The sequence below is a fragment of the Ornithorhynchus anatinus genome, chromosome X1, assembly GCF_004115215.2.
Source record: "Ornithorhynchus anatinus isolate Pmale09 chromosome X1, mOrnAna1.pri.v4, whole genome shotgun sequence".
NCBI classification, from domain to species: Eukaryota; Metazoa; Chordata; class Mammalia; order Monotremata; family Ornithorhynchidae; genus Ornithorhynchus; species Ornithorhynchus anatinus.
Window position 1 is genome coordinate 14,113,895 of NC_041749.1, and position 13,948 is coordinate 14,127,842.

The 13,948-nt window shown below is 46.9% G+C and overlaps 1 protein-coding gene across 1 annotated transcript in view; it reads left to right on the forward strand.

Annotated features, from left to right (window-relative positions):
• The first annotated feature begins 8,332 nt into the window (after window positions 1–8,332).
• Window positions 8,333–13,948, forward strand: part of LOC100078272 (xanthine dehydrogenase/oxidase) — a 46,176-nt gene continuing 40,560 nt past the window's right edge. The window contains exons 1-2 of the mRNA XM_016228660.3: window positions 8,333–8,462; window positions 12,376–12,433. Coding sequence (XP_016084146.2) covers window positions 8,409–8,462; window positions 12,376–12,433 — 112 coding nt within the window. The 5' untranslated portion in view covers window positions 8,333–8,408. The remainder of the gene's footprint in view (window positions 8,463–12,375; window positions 12,434–13,948) is intronic.

Here is a 13,948-nt window from a genome sequence, read left to right on the forward strand (position 1 = left end):
GCAGGTTGGGAGGAACTTTTGTTTGATGCAGAGAGTCATGAGATGCCACTTGAAGGTTTTGGGACCAGGAGAGTTGTGGGATGAAGGATGATCATCAAGAAGATGGTCCATGCAGCGACACATAGAATAGCCTGGAGTGAGGAAGGACTGGAGGTAGGGAGACCAGTGAAGAGGCTGATGCAATAGTCTAGCTGTGATCCACCAGAGTTTGTACCAAGGCGGTAGCCACTTGAGTAGACGGGGAGGAGTTGGGAGACACAGGGGAGGAAGAACGTGCAGGATTTTCTCCAGAGACAAATGAATCCCAAAACACAGTTGAATCCTCCACTGAATTTGCAAATCCTTTGGATAATTTCTGCAATGTAAACACTCTCTTAGTGACATATTCCCTGCTGCGGATGTCAGATTGCTTAAAGTAGCTCTTGCCAGTTCCCTAAAATTCTGATAAATGCAGGAAAATCACAAACACCCAAACTAGGAAAGTTGTCTGAGCCATCCCGCAAAGCCGATATTTCCAAACTCTCCTTTTCATTAGTTGGAAGGTGACTAATAGTTGTCAGGCTGCTTTGTTGAGGAGGGGAGCCAGGTTGCAGACCTTTCCAAAATGACTTCCTGGAACTCATTGCCAAGGAAGTCAGAAGTACCCGGGTTCCAATCCTGACTCCACCACTTGTCTGCAGTGTGACCTTGGGAAATTCACTTCTCTGGGCCTTAGTTATCTCATCTGTAAAATGGGGATTAAGACTGTGAGCCCCAGGTGGAACATAGACTGTGTCAAACCTGATTAACTAGTGTCTACCCCAGCGCTTAGTACAGTGCCCGGCACATAATAAGGGCTTAACAAATAACACAAAAAAGAAGGTTCATATAGGTAAAGATTCTTTCCTGGTCCTGAGCTGGAGAAAATAAGAAAAGCCTCATTTCAAATGAGCTTCTTATTGACAAGCAGGGGAAAAAGGTGACAGGTTGTGCTATGTCTTATGAAGTTCAAGCCCCTGAACAGGGCACTGTGTTGGGCATAAAGTCGATCCTCGTCTGCCTTGCTTATATGTGCCATTTCTGTGTGCCTGACTAAAAATGCCAGGGTAGTGGTTATGCTGGCGGTCAAGAAGCAGCATGACTCAGTGGAAAGAGCCCGGGCATAAGAGTCAGGAGGTCATGGGTTCTAATCCCCACTCCGCCACCTGTCAGCTGTGTGACTGGGCAAATCACTTAACTTCTCTGGGCCTCAGTTACCTCATCTGGAAAATGGGGAGTCAGACTGTGAGCCTCACGTGGGACAACCTGATTACCCTGTATCTACCCCGATATTTAGAACAGTGCTCGGCACATAGTAAGCACTTAACAAATACTAACATTATTGAGCAAGGGCCTAGGAGTCAGAGGTCATGAGTTCTAATCCCGGCTCCATCAGTCGTGTGATCTTGGGTAAGTCACTTCACTTCTAGGTGCCTCAGTTCCCTCAACTGTAAAATGGGGATGAAGACTGTGAGCCTCACGTGGGACAACCTGATTATCCTGTATCTACCCCAGTGCTTAGAACAGTACTCGGCACATAGTAAGTGCTTAACAAATACCAACATTATTATTATTTACTCGGATAGAGAGTGGTCTCATCCTAGGCACTATGGATGGGGTATTATTATTGGTATTATTGTATTTGTTAAGCACTTACTATGTGCCAGACACTCTACTAAACACTGGGGTGGCTACAAGTAAATCGAGTGGGACACAGTTCCTTGTCCCACATGGGGCTCATAGGCTCAATCCCCATTTTGCAGATGAGGTAACTGAGACATAGAGGAGTTAAGTGAGGTCACACGGCAGACAAATGACAGAACCGGGATTAGAACCTATGACCTGACTCCCAATCCTGTGCTCTATCCACTAAGCCATGCTGCAGACACCAAGATTTCTAGAGTTTTCTAGCTTGGGTAGAGGCTACCCAAGCTAGAAAACTTAGTCCCTGCCCTCAGGAGTCTCGCTAACAATCTTGATAGAAAGGTAAGCAGTGTGATTTAGGGAATGGAAGGTCCTTGAGGGCAGGGATCCTGTGTGCTGTCCCGATTGCGTTACACTTTGCCTAATTTTTACCTGTGTATTTTCTTTCAGCCCTTAGTACAGTGCTCGGCACACAGAAAACATTTTAAAAATACCATTACAATGACTACTTTCCCAAGCACTTAGAACAGTGCTCTACGCACAGTAAGTGCTCAGTAAATTCCACTGATTGATTGATTATCAAGAGCACAGGATTGGGAATCAGGAGACTTGGATTAGCATCTCAGTTTCACCACTTGCCTGCTCTGTGATTGGGGAACTCACACAACTTCTCTAAACCTCAGTTTAGTTTCCTCATCTGTAAAATGGATATGTATTCTCCTTCCTCTCAGACTGTGAACCCCTTGTGGGTCAGGGACTGTCTGTCATCTGATTATACTTATCCTAGTGTTTGGTGCATGATAAGTGCTTAATAAATACTATTCTCATCATCATTACTACTACCAATAATAATGGTAATCCTAAACAAGATCGACCTTCCGCTTGGAATGTTCCATGTGTATTTCTTTCCACAGGGGTGGCTTCCCCACTTGCCTACTATCTGCAAATTTTCTGAAGGTCCAGCAAGTTGTTGGTTTTGAGGGGGTGGGAATAGGGGAAGGAGTTGCACCTTGCTGCTTGAGTCCCTGGGCCATTGGGAAAGGTTGGAGGCCCTGTTCCTCCTGAATTTTCACTTGGACTTTTAACTTACTCTCATCTCGTCTTCCTTGGGCTTTGCTCAGACTTGTTTTTTGTCTGCTTCCTTGAGTTTCTTCCTCCACTCCCTCGGGCTCAGCTTCCCTTGCTAGAAAGTGCTTCTTCTGAGAAGCATTAATAGTGGTAATAATTGTTAATAAAGATAATAATAATTGTAGTATTTGTTAAGCACTTACACGGGGGTAGATAATCAAGTTGGAGCCAGTCCCTGTCCCCCATAGGGCTCAGGGTCTTAATCCTCATTTTACACATGAGGGAATGGAGGCATAGAGAAGTGAAGTGACTTGCCCAAGGTCTCACAGCAGACAAATGGTGGAGCCGGGATTAGAACCCAGGTGCTTCTGACTCCCAGGCCCATGTGCTATCCACTAGGCAATGCTGCTTCTCTGTACTTCATCACTATGCACTTAATGTACTCACTGCTGGGATAGATACGGTTAACCTAGACATAGGTTGTGAGCCCCTCGAGCGACAGCTTCCTGAATAAATATTATTATTTCAACCAGACACAGCCCATATCCCCCACGGGGCTCAAAGTCTAAGAGGGGATGGAGAACAGTTACTGAATCCCTGCTTTACAGATGAGGAAACTGAAGCACAGAGAAATTAAGTGACTTGCCCAAGGCCACCCAGCTGACCAGTAGTAGAAACGGAATTAGAACCCAGGCCTCCTGCTTCCCAATCCTGTACTCTTAAGGCCATGGGATTCTCTGCCTCTGACGGGATCTTTTAACTACCTCCCCAACTCGCACTCATCATGATGCCTTGTGAGGGCAGGGACGGCAGTAAACCAGGCAAGTGGGGGGGTGGGGAATGTAATATTAGGGCTGTACTTCCCTCTTGAGCTGGTGATCGTTGGTTCTTGAGGTCACCTCCCACGTGCCACCAGGGAGCTGCTGAGGTTGCTGCAGAAATGAGGTGGAAGCTGAAGATCAGCAATGAATACGAGGGAGGAAGCTGGAAGGCTGAAATGCAGCTGTGCCCACCACTCAGCTTCTGCTGTTGGCCCTGCCGCTTACTTATGTGCCAAGCACTGTTCTTCGTTCAACGTAATCGGGGTGTCCCACGTGGGGCTCACAGCCTTAATCCCCATTTTACAGAAGAGGGAACTGAGACACAGAGAAGCTAAGTGGCTCGCCCAAGGTCACGCAGCAGACAAGTGGCAGAGCCGGGATTAGAACCCACGTCCTCTGACTCCCAAGCCCGTGCTCTTTCCACTGAGTCACGCTGCTTCTCTGAGCCATCATCTCTGCCACTGGTGCCAAACCTTAGTAGATTCCACTGGCTATAGTTGGGGTGGGTAGGATGAAGGCCAGGTGCGGGACCAGACTTCTAGATTTGAAGCTCTGCTCAGCTTATCTCAGCTATACCGGGTGGGAAGTGCGAGGAGAATGAATGATGGCAGGGCCCCCACCCCCCCCAGACAGCTGCTTTATGGTGAGCTGAAATTGGGAAACTGAAAGCAAGGAGAGCAGAGGAAGCATTTAAAGGAAATGGTAAAGAGCCTCAGATCATGCCGTTTCCCAGCTGAAAACTGGGGGTCAGTTGCTGAGGTTGGACCAGCATGGTGTACTGCCATCAAGAAGGGAGAGAGTGAGTCTCAGGGAGCATCCGCTTTGTGCGGAAGGAAGACAAAGAGGCAAAAGAGAAACATTACCAACTACCACAGCAGAGCAAGGCACAACCTTTCTGTAGGTAATGATACTAATGTTGGTATTTGTTAAGTGCTTACTATGTGCAGAGCACTGTTCTAAGCACTGGGGTAGACACAGAGGAATCAGGTTGTCCCACGTGGGGCTCACAGTCTTAATCCCCATTTTACAGATGAGGTAACTGAGGCACAGAGAAGTGAAGTGACTTGCCCACAGTCACACAGCTGACAAGTGGCAGAGCTGGGATTCGAACCCATGACCTCTGACTCCAAAGCCCGTGCTCTTTCCACTGAGCCATGCTGCTTCTCCATCTGGTGGGGCTGGGTCTATGGATCCCATATTGGCTTTTTCAGCCACACACACACTTATAGGTGAACTTCACCATCAGTGGTGTCTTCTTTGAATATGGAGGATCGATCCAAACGATTATATTTTTTGAGCTCTTACTGTGTGCGTGATGCTGTATTAAGTGCTTGGGAGAGTACGTTATAACAGAGTTGGTAGATACATTCCCCACCCAGAAGGGGCTTACAGTCTAGAGGAGACAGACATTAATAAAAATAAATTATGGATATGTTCATAAGTGCTGTGGGGCTGAAGGAGGAGTGAATCAGGGTAATGCAAGATGATGGGAGAAGGGGAAATGAAGGCTTAATGAGGGAAGGCCTCTTGGAGAAGATGTGCCTTCGTAAGTGTAGGGAAGCTTGTCATTTTTCTCAAGGCCCTCTAGCACTCTGGGAAAACTTGTTGGGTCTGGCTTTGGCCTGAAGAGGAGAATTCCTGGCTGCGTGTGGCCAAGGCCCCTGCCTCAAAGTTCACCTTGACCTTGAGACCTCAGAAAGCCCCTGATCTTTCTACTAGACCACATCACTTCCCTTCCACATCTCCGTAGCCCTCAAGAACCTCTAGTGGTTGCCCATCCACCTCTGCATCCAACAGAAATTCCTTACCATCGGCCCCTCCTATTTTATTCATTCATTCAATCGTATTTATTGAGCGCTTATTGCGTGCAGAGCACAGTACTAAGCGCTTAGCAATCACTGATTTCATACTACAACCCAGATCGTGCACTTCGCTTCTCTAGTGCCAGTTTGTCCACTGTGCCTCGATCTCATCTATCTCACCACTGACCTTGACCACATCCTCCCTCTGTCCTGGTCCTGCTTCCCCCTCCTTATCCAACAGACCACCACTCTCCCCGCCTTCAAAGCTTTATTAAAAGCACATCCCTCCCAAGCAGTCTTCCCCGATTAAGCCCTCTTTTCCCCTACTCCCTTGCCCTTCTGTGTCGCCTGTTCACTTAGATCTGTATCATTTAAGCACCTGACATTCACTCCTCTCTCAACCACACATCACTTAGGAACACAGCTGTAATTTATTTATATTGAAGTTTGCTAATTCTGCTGTATTGTCCTCTCCCAAGCGCTTAGTACAGTGGGCTGCAAATAGTAAGCATTCAATATATACCATTGATTGAACAATTGGTTATTTTCCTAGGTCTAAGGACTGGTTGATGGAAGTGCAGAGAGATTTAGGAATGCTTAAAGCTCTGGAAGATGAGTCCTGGTCCTTCAAATCCTGGTCTTTTCTGGAGTCATGCTAGACAACGTGGCTTAGCGGAAAGAGCAAGGGCTTGGGAGTCAGAGGTCGTGGGTTCTAAATCCGGCTCCGCCACTAGTCAGCTGTGTGACTTTGGGCAAGTCACTTTAACTTCTCTGGGCCTCAGTTGCTTCATCTATATAATTGGGATTAAGACTGTGAGCCCCACATGGGACAACCTGATTACCTTGTATCTACCCCAGCACTTAGAACAGTGCTTGGCACATAGTAAGCGCTTAATAAATACTAATAAATAAATTTTAAAAACCCAAAGCAAAAAAAAAAAAAAGAAAAACCAATGTAGGTCCTCACGGGGCCACTCCATGGGTCTTGTCTGACTTCCTATCTTGTGAATTGGCCCCCAAAGATTCTGGTGTTTTAGCTTTTGAGAGGGCCACAGTTACTTTCTCTGCTTTCGGGGTCGGTGGCAAGATAGATGAGATCGGGGCTTGGTGAGCAAGTGGGCACTAGAGGAGGGAAGTGGGCAGGCTGGACTGTAGTAGGAGGTCAGTGAGGTTAGGTAGGAAGGGGAGAACTGACTGAGTGCCTTAAAGCAGATGGTGGCTTGTTTCTTTTTGATGTGGAGGTGGATGGGCAATCACTAGAGGTTCTTGAGGAGTGGGGAGATATTTACTCCATTTTTTCTTAGGAAAATTATTCTGGGAGCAGAGCAAAGTATGGACTGGAATAGGGAAAGACAGGAGGCAGGGAGGTCACTGAAGAGGCAGATGGAGTAATCAAGGAGGGATAGGATAAATGTTTGGATCAGCGTAATAGCAGTTTGGATAGAGAGAAAAGGGCAGATTTTGGCAATGTTCTGAAGGTAGAACTGACAGGATTTAGTGACAGATTGAATATGTGTGTTGAATGAGAGAGATGAGTGAAGGACAATGCCAAAGTTACAAGCTTGTGAGATTGGGAGGATGGTTGAATTGTCTACAGTGATGGGAAAGACAGGGAAAGGACAGGGTCTGGGTGGGAAGATGAGGAGTTCTGTTTTGGACATGTTTAGTTTGAGATGTTGGCAATGTTAAAAAGTGGGGAAACAGTATGGGCTAATGGATAGAGCAAGGGTCTGGTAATCAGAGGACCTGGAATCTAAGCCCAGCTCTTCCATTTGTCTGTTGTGTGACCTTGGGCCAGTCACTTAACTTCTCTGAGCCTCAGTTTCTTCATCTGTAAAATGAGGATTAAACCCAACTTTTTCCTACCTAGACTCAAACAGAAACTCCTCACTATTGGCTTTAAAGCACTACACTGCTCGTCCCCTCCTACCTCACCCCGCTACTCTCCTGCTACAACCCAGCACACACACTTCCGTCCTTTAATGCCAAACTCCTCACTGTAAATCAGTCTTGCCTATCTCACCGCCAACCTTCCGCCCATGTCCTGTCTCTGTCCTGGAATGCCCTATCTCCTCATAGCTGACAGACATTTACTCTCACCCTCTTCAAAGCCTTATAGAAGGCACATCTCTTCCAAGAGGCCTTCCCTGATTAAGCCCCCCTTTCCTCTTCTCCCACTCCTCTCTGTATCACCCTGTCTTGCTCCATTTATTTATCCCCCTTCCCAGCCCCACAGTACTTATGTACCTATCTGTAAATACCAACATTATTATTATTAATTTATATATTTATATTAAGGCTTGTCTCCCTCTATGGACTGAAAGCACGTTGTGGGCAGGGTATATGCCTGTTTATTGTAATATTGTACTCTCCCAAGCACTTAGTATGGTACTCTGCTCACAGTAAGCGCTCCATAAATACGATTGACTAGACTGTGAGCCTAATGTGGGACGGGAACTCTGTCCAGTATGATAACCTTGTATTTACCCCGGTGCTTAGGAAAGTGTTTGGCACACAGAAAGCACTTAACAAAGACCATAAAAAGTGCCATTATTAGGTTAGACCAACGGTCCAAGTAGCTTAACATTTTTTTCTGATCTGCAAACGGGACTCCACAGGGTGTCTTTGACATCCGTCCTAAGAATAAGGGACATTCCACAGAAAATCCTCAACTTTTCTCTCTAATTCCTAGCTTTCCATCTCAAAACCATGGGTTACTCCTCCACGAATTTCTTAAAATCCCTCTGAATCTACTGAATCTCCACGACCCAAGAGAAGCCGTGCAGCACGTAGTGTCTAAGAAATACCATGAAAATTATTGCTGTTTTCAGCGGCCAAAATTTTCCTTGATAACCAACTGTTGTGTTTTGCATGGGAGTCACATGAGGGCGTGTTAGAGCTTTGCCGATTTATGTAACCCAGAGGTTTGGCAAGAGTCGAGCTCAATGATTGGTTGATTCAGTTTCACTTTTTTTACAGGAAGATTATTTTTTAAAGTGGAGAGCTGTAGCAGCAGTCGGTGCCCTTCAAGAGCCAAGTAGAAGCAGCGGAGGGAATGGGGCCTGGGCCAATGATGACCGATTTGGTTTTCTTTGTGAATGGGAAGAAGGTAAGAGAGACATTAACTCTGCCTTTGCCTCTTTGGAGAGGGCGGCGTCTGCTTTTTTTCCATCCCACCCTGTAGCTAGCTGAGACGTTTATTCCAGTTTTGTAACGTCAGAGAAGGAAGATGTTTTGGGGACTGATATACAAAAGAAGTCTCTGTGGGGGAGGTGGGTACACCGAAGGTTAGATGCTAGAGAAGAGAGTGACTTGAGAAAGGATCGTATTGTCCCTCAGGAACCTTTGACGTTTCAGTGGCAGGAAAAGAAATTCCTCAGCTTTAGCTGTGCCAGTCTTTGAGAACTCTGTGGGGGAGTGATCATGAATTGTGAAGGGTAAACAAATGATATATAATTGGTAAGTGTCGGGCCCAGGTTTCCATCAGCGAATGTATTTGCTCGATGCCAGGATGGGGATTGGGTCCGGAGATGCATCTGGGAGTCCATCCAGGAGTGATTGAGTCTGTTGATCAGTTTCCCCTCACCACTGATGCTGGCTTCCTTCCATACCCTTTCTCCTCTCCCTTCCCCCTCCCCTGGCAGTTTATTTACCCCCAGTTGGAGGGCGGGGGAGCAGGCAGCGGTGCCAGGGGAGCGAGTTGTGGTAATGAGGGGAGGCCAGCCCTGCAGCTTCCTCCTCCTCCCACAGGCCCCAGGTCTGCAGCTGCTGCCGATTTTACTTCAGCCTAACTGTCCTGTTGTCCTGGGACGAATTCTCAGCCTTTCCTACCCATTTTGAGGCGCTCACCTGAAGGCCCCCTGATGCCTTCGAGTCTGAGGCCAAACTAGCAAGGGCATGGGGGGGGTTGACCCCTGGACCTTCCCTCCATACTGCTTTCCTCTGAACTAAGCCGAGGCTGTGGTGCTGGCGTGGAAGGAAGTTGTTTTGTTTCCCTGCTTAGAGCGGGTCACCTGATTGAACATTTTGCTCTGCCGGGTGGCTTGGAAGACGGGAAAAGTGTAGTTTACACAAGAGCATGTGATCATCTGCTTCTAATTTTATTAAATCCACGGCTGCTGCTTTTTCCCAAGGAGAGGCAGAGGCGGCCTTGGAAAACCCAGGGACTCCACAGCTCCTTGCTTCTGACCCTGTGAGTGCAGTGAAGCTACTGACCTCTTGTGGCATTTTTGATCGGCTCTTTGCCAATAACGTGTGGTTCGGCCACACCATGAATTAAAGAAATATTTTCCTCCCGTAGAGTTTCCCCTCCAAATCCTTTCTTTGCTTTTCTCTCAAGTAAGTCCACCAAGCTTGCATTATTTAAGTGCAGTGCAGGTCCATTTAGAAACTTAATGTTCTCTCGTAATCCATTTGTTCTATTAGTTTTGGGACACGTGGCCATTTCAAATTAAGGCAGGGGTTTGTCGAATGAAAAGCAAAGAGTGTCTGTTACCCAGAACAATACCAGTTTCATTTATTCATTCTTTCAGATGTATTTATTGAGTGCTTACTGTGCTTACTGTACTAAGCTCTTGGAAAGTACAATTCAGCAATAGAGACAATCCCTGCCCACACTGGGCTTACACCTAGAAAGCCAGTGTCTGTGTTCTCTGCTTTGAGAATCCCTTTTGTAATAATAATAATAATAATAATAAGTGCCTACTAAGGGCTCAGCGGTGTACTGAGGGGTAGATTCCAGATAATCAGGTTAGACACACTGCCTCTCCTTCATGGGGCACATAGTCAAAGCAGGAGGGAGATCAGGTTGTGAATCACTATCTTACAGATGAGGAAACTGAGTCACAAGGAAGTTAAGTGATTTGCCCAGGTCAAGTGGCAGAGTCAGAATTTGAACCCAGGTCATCTGACTCCAAGGCCTGTGCTCTTTCCACTAGGCCATACACTGCTTCCCCTCTGACTACCCTCCACCATTCCTGATTCTCATTTTGGTTGGAACAGGGCACAGGGATGAACTGATGTTTTGCATCTCTTTGTGGCTTCCTGGCTGGAGAGCGCAGGTGTCTTCCAATATTTCTTTCCTCCCCTCTCCCTTCCCCACGAATCTGATTGCCTTTTGCCCATGGGAAATGAGGCAGAACCTTGTCCTCTTCCCCAATTACGATGATGTCAGGGGAAAGGAAGAACCTTTTCTGAATAGTCAGTATCTCTGGTTAGGTCATACACTGGATGCTGGAAAACTTGTGATTCTGAGGACCATAATATATTTCCAGATGTGGGGCAGCAGGGACAATCCCGAAAGGACATGTGACTGTGTCAGATCATTGCGGGGACTGGATTGTCTCATGTCACCTGCTGCCCCAGGGTCCTGAAGCAGGGAGTCCTGGGATGTTGTTCTCTGGATTTTGTGATTCAAATTTAGGAAAAGTCTTTTTTTAAATTGTATTTTTCAAATGCTTACTAGGTGCCAGGCACTGTACTAAGTGCTGGAGTAGATGTAAGCTATTCAGGGTGGACACAGTCCCTATCCCACAAAGAACTCACTGTCTTAATCCCCATTTTACAGATGCGGGAACAAAAGCACAGAGAAGTTAAATGACTTGCCCAAAGTCACACAGGAGACAAACTGTGGAGCTGGGATTAGAACCCATTTCCTACTCTCGGGCCAGTGGTCTATCCACTACGCCATGCTGCAGGTGCCCACTCCACTTTTGGTATTCAGACTGCCTGGCATCCAATTACATATAATTTTTTTTATAGTATTTGTTAAGCACTTACTATGTTACAGGGACTGTACTAGGTGCTGGGCTAGATCCAGCTAATCAGGTTGGACACAGTCCATGTCCCACGTGGGGCTCACAGTCTGAATCCCTATTTTGCAGATGAGGTAACTGAGGCAGAGAGAAGTTAAGTGAGTTGCCCAAGGTCACAGAGCAGATGCATGGAGGATTGGGGATTAGAAGCCAGGTCCTCTGACTCCCAGTCCTGTGTTCTTTCCACTAGGGCATACTGCTTCTCTTAGTTAATGCTCTCCATTAACAAGCAGTGATGCAGAAGCAGCGTGGCTCAGTGGAAAGAGCCTGGGCTTGGGAGTCAGAGGTCAGGGGTTCTAACCCCGGCTCTGCCGCCTGTCAGCTGGGTGACTTTGGGCAAGTCACTTCATATCTCTGTGCCTCAGTTCCCTCATCTGTAAAATGGGGATTAAGAATGTGAGCCCCACATGGGACCACCTGATCACATTGAATCTCCCCCCCCCCCGCCCCGGGGCTTTGAACAGTGCTTTACACATGGTAAGCGCTTCACGAATTTGTTTAGAGAAGCAGCGTGGCTCAGTGGAAAGAGCCATGACTTGGGAGTCAGAGGTCACGGGTTCGAATTTCGGCTCTGCCACTTGTCATCTGTGTGCCTGTAGGCAAGTCACTTCACTTCTCTGTGCCTCAGTTACCTCATCTGTAAAATAGGGACTAACTGTGAGCCTCACATGAGACAACCTGATTACCCTGTATCTACCCCAACACTTAGAACAGAGCTCTGCACATAGTAAGCACTTAACAAATACCAACATTATAATTATTATTATTATTATTATTATTATTATTATTATTATTATTATGGCCTCTGGTTAGCAGTGCAGAAACCATGTGTAGAAGCTGTTCCCTCTGATTCTGCTTGTGTTCCCCATAGCTGTCAATGGTCATCAATCTTGGCTCCAGAACGAAAGCATTAGCTTGTGCAGGTTACTTGCTTTAATCTAACTGGCAGGGCTAGGGCAGAGATACTGTACTTTAATAAGTAAACCATTTAGGTTCAGACTTGGCGAGCCAGTATGGTATTAAGAATCAGGGCATGTGCTCCTAGATAATATTTAATCTCTTCTGGGTCCTCCAAAATGTCATTAGAGCTCACTGGAGCCCAACTGTCACAGCGGAAGAAAATCAAAGAGAATGAAGATGAAGATTGCCGGTACAGATCCACTGGAGTCTTTGGGGAGGGTTAATCCATGTTTCTTTCTCTTCTTGTAGGTGGTGGAGAAGAATGCAGACCCGGAAACAACACTGTTGGTTTACCTAAGAAGAAAATGTATCCCTGAAATAATAATAATAATGATAACGATAATACTAACTGCGGTGGTTGTTAGGCGCTTACTCTGCCAAACATTGTACTAAACGCTGGGAGAGATACAAGATCATCAGGTCCTGCATTGGGCTTACTGCCTAAGTAGGAGGAAGAATGGGCACTGAATTCCTATTTTGCTGATGAGGGAACTGAGGGACAGAGAAGAGACTTTCCCAAGGTCCCACAGCAGACAAGTAGTGGAAACAGGATTAGAACTCAGGTCCTCTGACTCCCAGGCCCATGCTCTTTCCAGAAGACCACACTAGGCTTTTTTAATGTTATTTGTTAAGCGCTTACCTTGTGACAGGCACTGTACTTAGTCCTGGGGTAGATATAAGCTAATCAGATTGGACACAGTCCATGCCCCATATGAGACTCACAGAGAAGTTAAGTGATTTGCCCAAGGCAGTGCTTGGGAGTCAGAGGGCGTAGGTTCTAATCCCAGCTCTGCTACTTGTCAGCTCTGTGACTTTGGGCATGTCATTTAACTTCTCTGTGCCTCAGTTACCTCATCTGTAAAATGGGGGTGAAGATTGTGAGTCCCACGTGGGACAACATGGTAACCTTGTATCTATCCCAGCGCTTAGAACAGTGCTGGGCACATAGTAAGTGTTTAAGACATACCGTCATTATTATTATTAATAATATTAATAGTTGTTCAGCACCTACTATCTGCTGAAGTAAGCACTGGGGAGATACAAGATCAGATTGGACATAGTCCCTATCCCCACTGGGGCTCACAGTCTAAACTGGGGGAGAACAGGTATTGAATCCCCGTTTTACGGGTGAGGAAACGGGGGCACAGAAAAGTTAAGTCACTTGGTCGAGGTCACAAAGCAGACAAGTGGCAGAGCCGGGATTGGAACCCAGGACCTCTAACTCAAGCCTGTGGGGGCAGGAGGGGCAGTGTGTGGATGATAGGTTGGATGCCAATGCGCTTTGTCCCGAGGTGTATTTCATCCTCCTGTGATGAACTGGAAAATGGCCCTCTGTCCCCCAGTTTGGCGGACAGGGGTCTCTGACTTCTGTTGGAAAGATGAATGGATGCGGAAAGCAAGCAAAAACTCCTCACTCTTGGTTTCAAAGCTGTCCATCCCCTTGCCCCCTCCTTCCTCACCTCCCTTCTCTCCTTCTCCAGCCCAGCTCGCACACTCCACTCCTCTGTCGCTCACCTCACCGTGTCTCGTTCCTGCCTGTCCCGCCGTCGACCCCGGCCCACGTCCTACCTCTGGCCTGGAATGCCCTCCCTCCTCAAATCCGCCAAACTAGCACACTTCCCCCCTTCAAAGCCCTACTGAAAGCTCCCCTCTTCCAGGAGGCCTTCCCAGAGTTAGCCCCCCTTTTCCTCTGTTCCCCCTCCCCATCACCCCCGACTTGCTCCCTCTGCTCTACTCCTCTCCCCGCCCCACAGCACTTGTGTGTATATATGTGCATATTTATAATTCTATTTATTTTCTTAATGATGTGAATATATCTATA